Below are 711 nucleotides of genomic sequence, written 5' to 3' on the forward strand. Positions count from 1 at the left end.
GCCATCGAACAACTGACAATTGTTCCAGGCAGTTGAATACAGATACAGCGCGTAGGCAATACGTCAGGAGTCACTGTGCACGTACTTCAGCGCTGACCACAGCCACGCCAGCGTATCTGATGGAGTTACTGCATGACTGAGTGGTTCAGTCCTCACATTCCAATGTATCCAGCTAGAGGTCGACACCACTAGTGAAACATGGCTGCACAGTACAACCAAGAATAGTTGGTTCAGCCACCGGCTGAAGTCTTAGGCTGGAAAGAAGGTTTGTTACTTCCTACCACACAGTGCCTGTGCATCTCCACAAAAGCAATTTAAATTTGGCACTGAAATTACCATAGAGTGCCTAAAATAGGTACTGCTCTACCTTCCTCACCTTTTGGTGAGATAAATCCAGATCAGATGAGAAAAATGCATTTTTCCTCTTGGAACACTGCCCACAAAAATTACTTGGGATTAGTTCTTAGCGGGGTTTTCCTCATCTCGAATTCCCATATCACTTATGTATGTTTTGTATGTACACACACTGCACGACACAGGGCCGAGACAGCTGTCAGGTAATTTATCCTTTTGTAGCCGGCCAGGAACACCTGCAGCACTGCACGGATTATGCTACCAACAGCTAAACCTCTCTTACTAACTTGAGTTTCTTGCTAATTTTGGTGAACTCCACCAGCCCAGCCTCCATGGGTAAAGTCAGCTGTCCTGCTG

General features: G+C 46.3%; 1 protein-coding gene across 1 annotated transcript in view; it reads right to left on the reverse strand.

The window, feature by feature from the left end:
- LPCAT2 (lysophosphatidylcholine acyltransferase 2) overlaps positions 1-711 on the reverse strand; it is a gene marked incomplete at its 5' end in the record, with an annotated part of 23,120 nt that overhangs the window by 10,660 nt on the left and 11,749 nt on the right. Inside the window, one exon of the mRNA XM_010133262.1 lies at positions 642-711. This exon is cut by the window's right edge and continues 8 nt beyond it. Coding sequence (XP_010131564.1) covers positions 642-711 — 70 coding nt within the window. The remainder of the gene's footprint in view (positions 1-641) is intronic.

This window comes from Buceros rhinoceros, unplaced genomic scaffold (assembly GCF_000710305.1).
Source record: "Buceros rhinoceros silvestris isolate BGI_N320 unplaced genomic scaffold, ASM71030v1 scaffold8363, whole genome shotgun sequence".
Taxonomy (NCBI): domain Eukaryota; kingdom Metazoa; phylum Chordata; class Aves; order Bucerotiformes; family Bucerotidae; genus Buceros; species Buceros rhinoceros.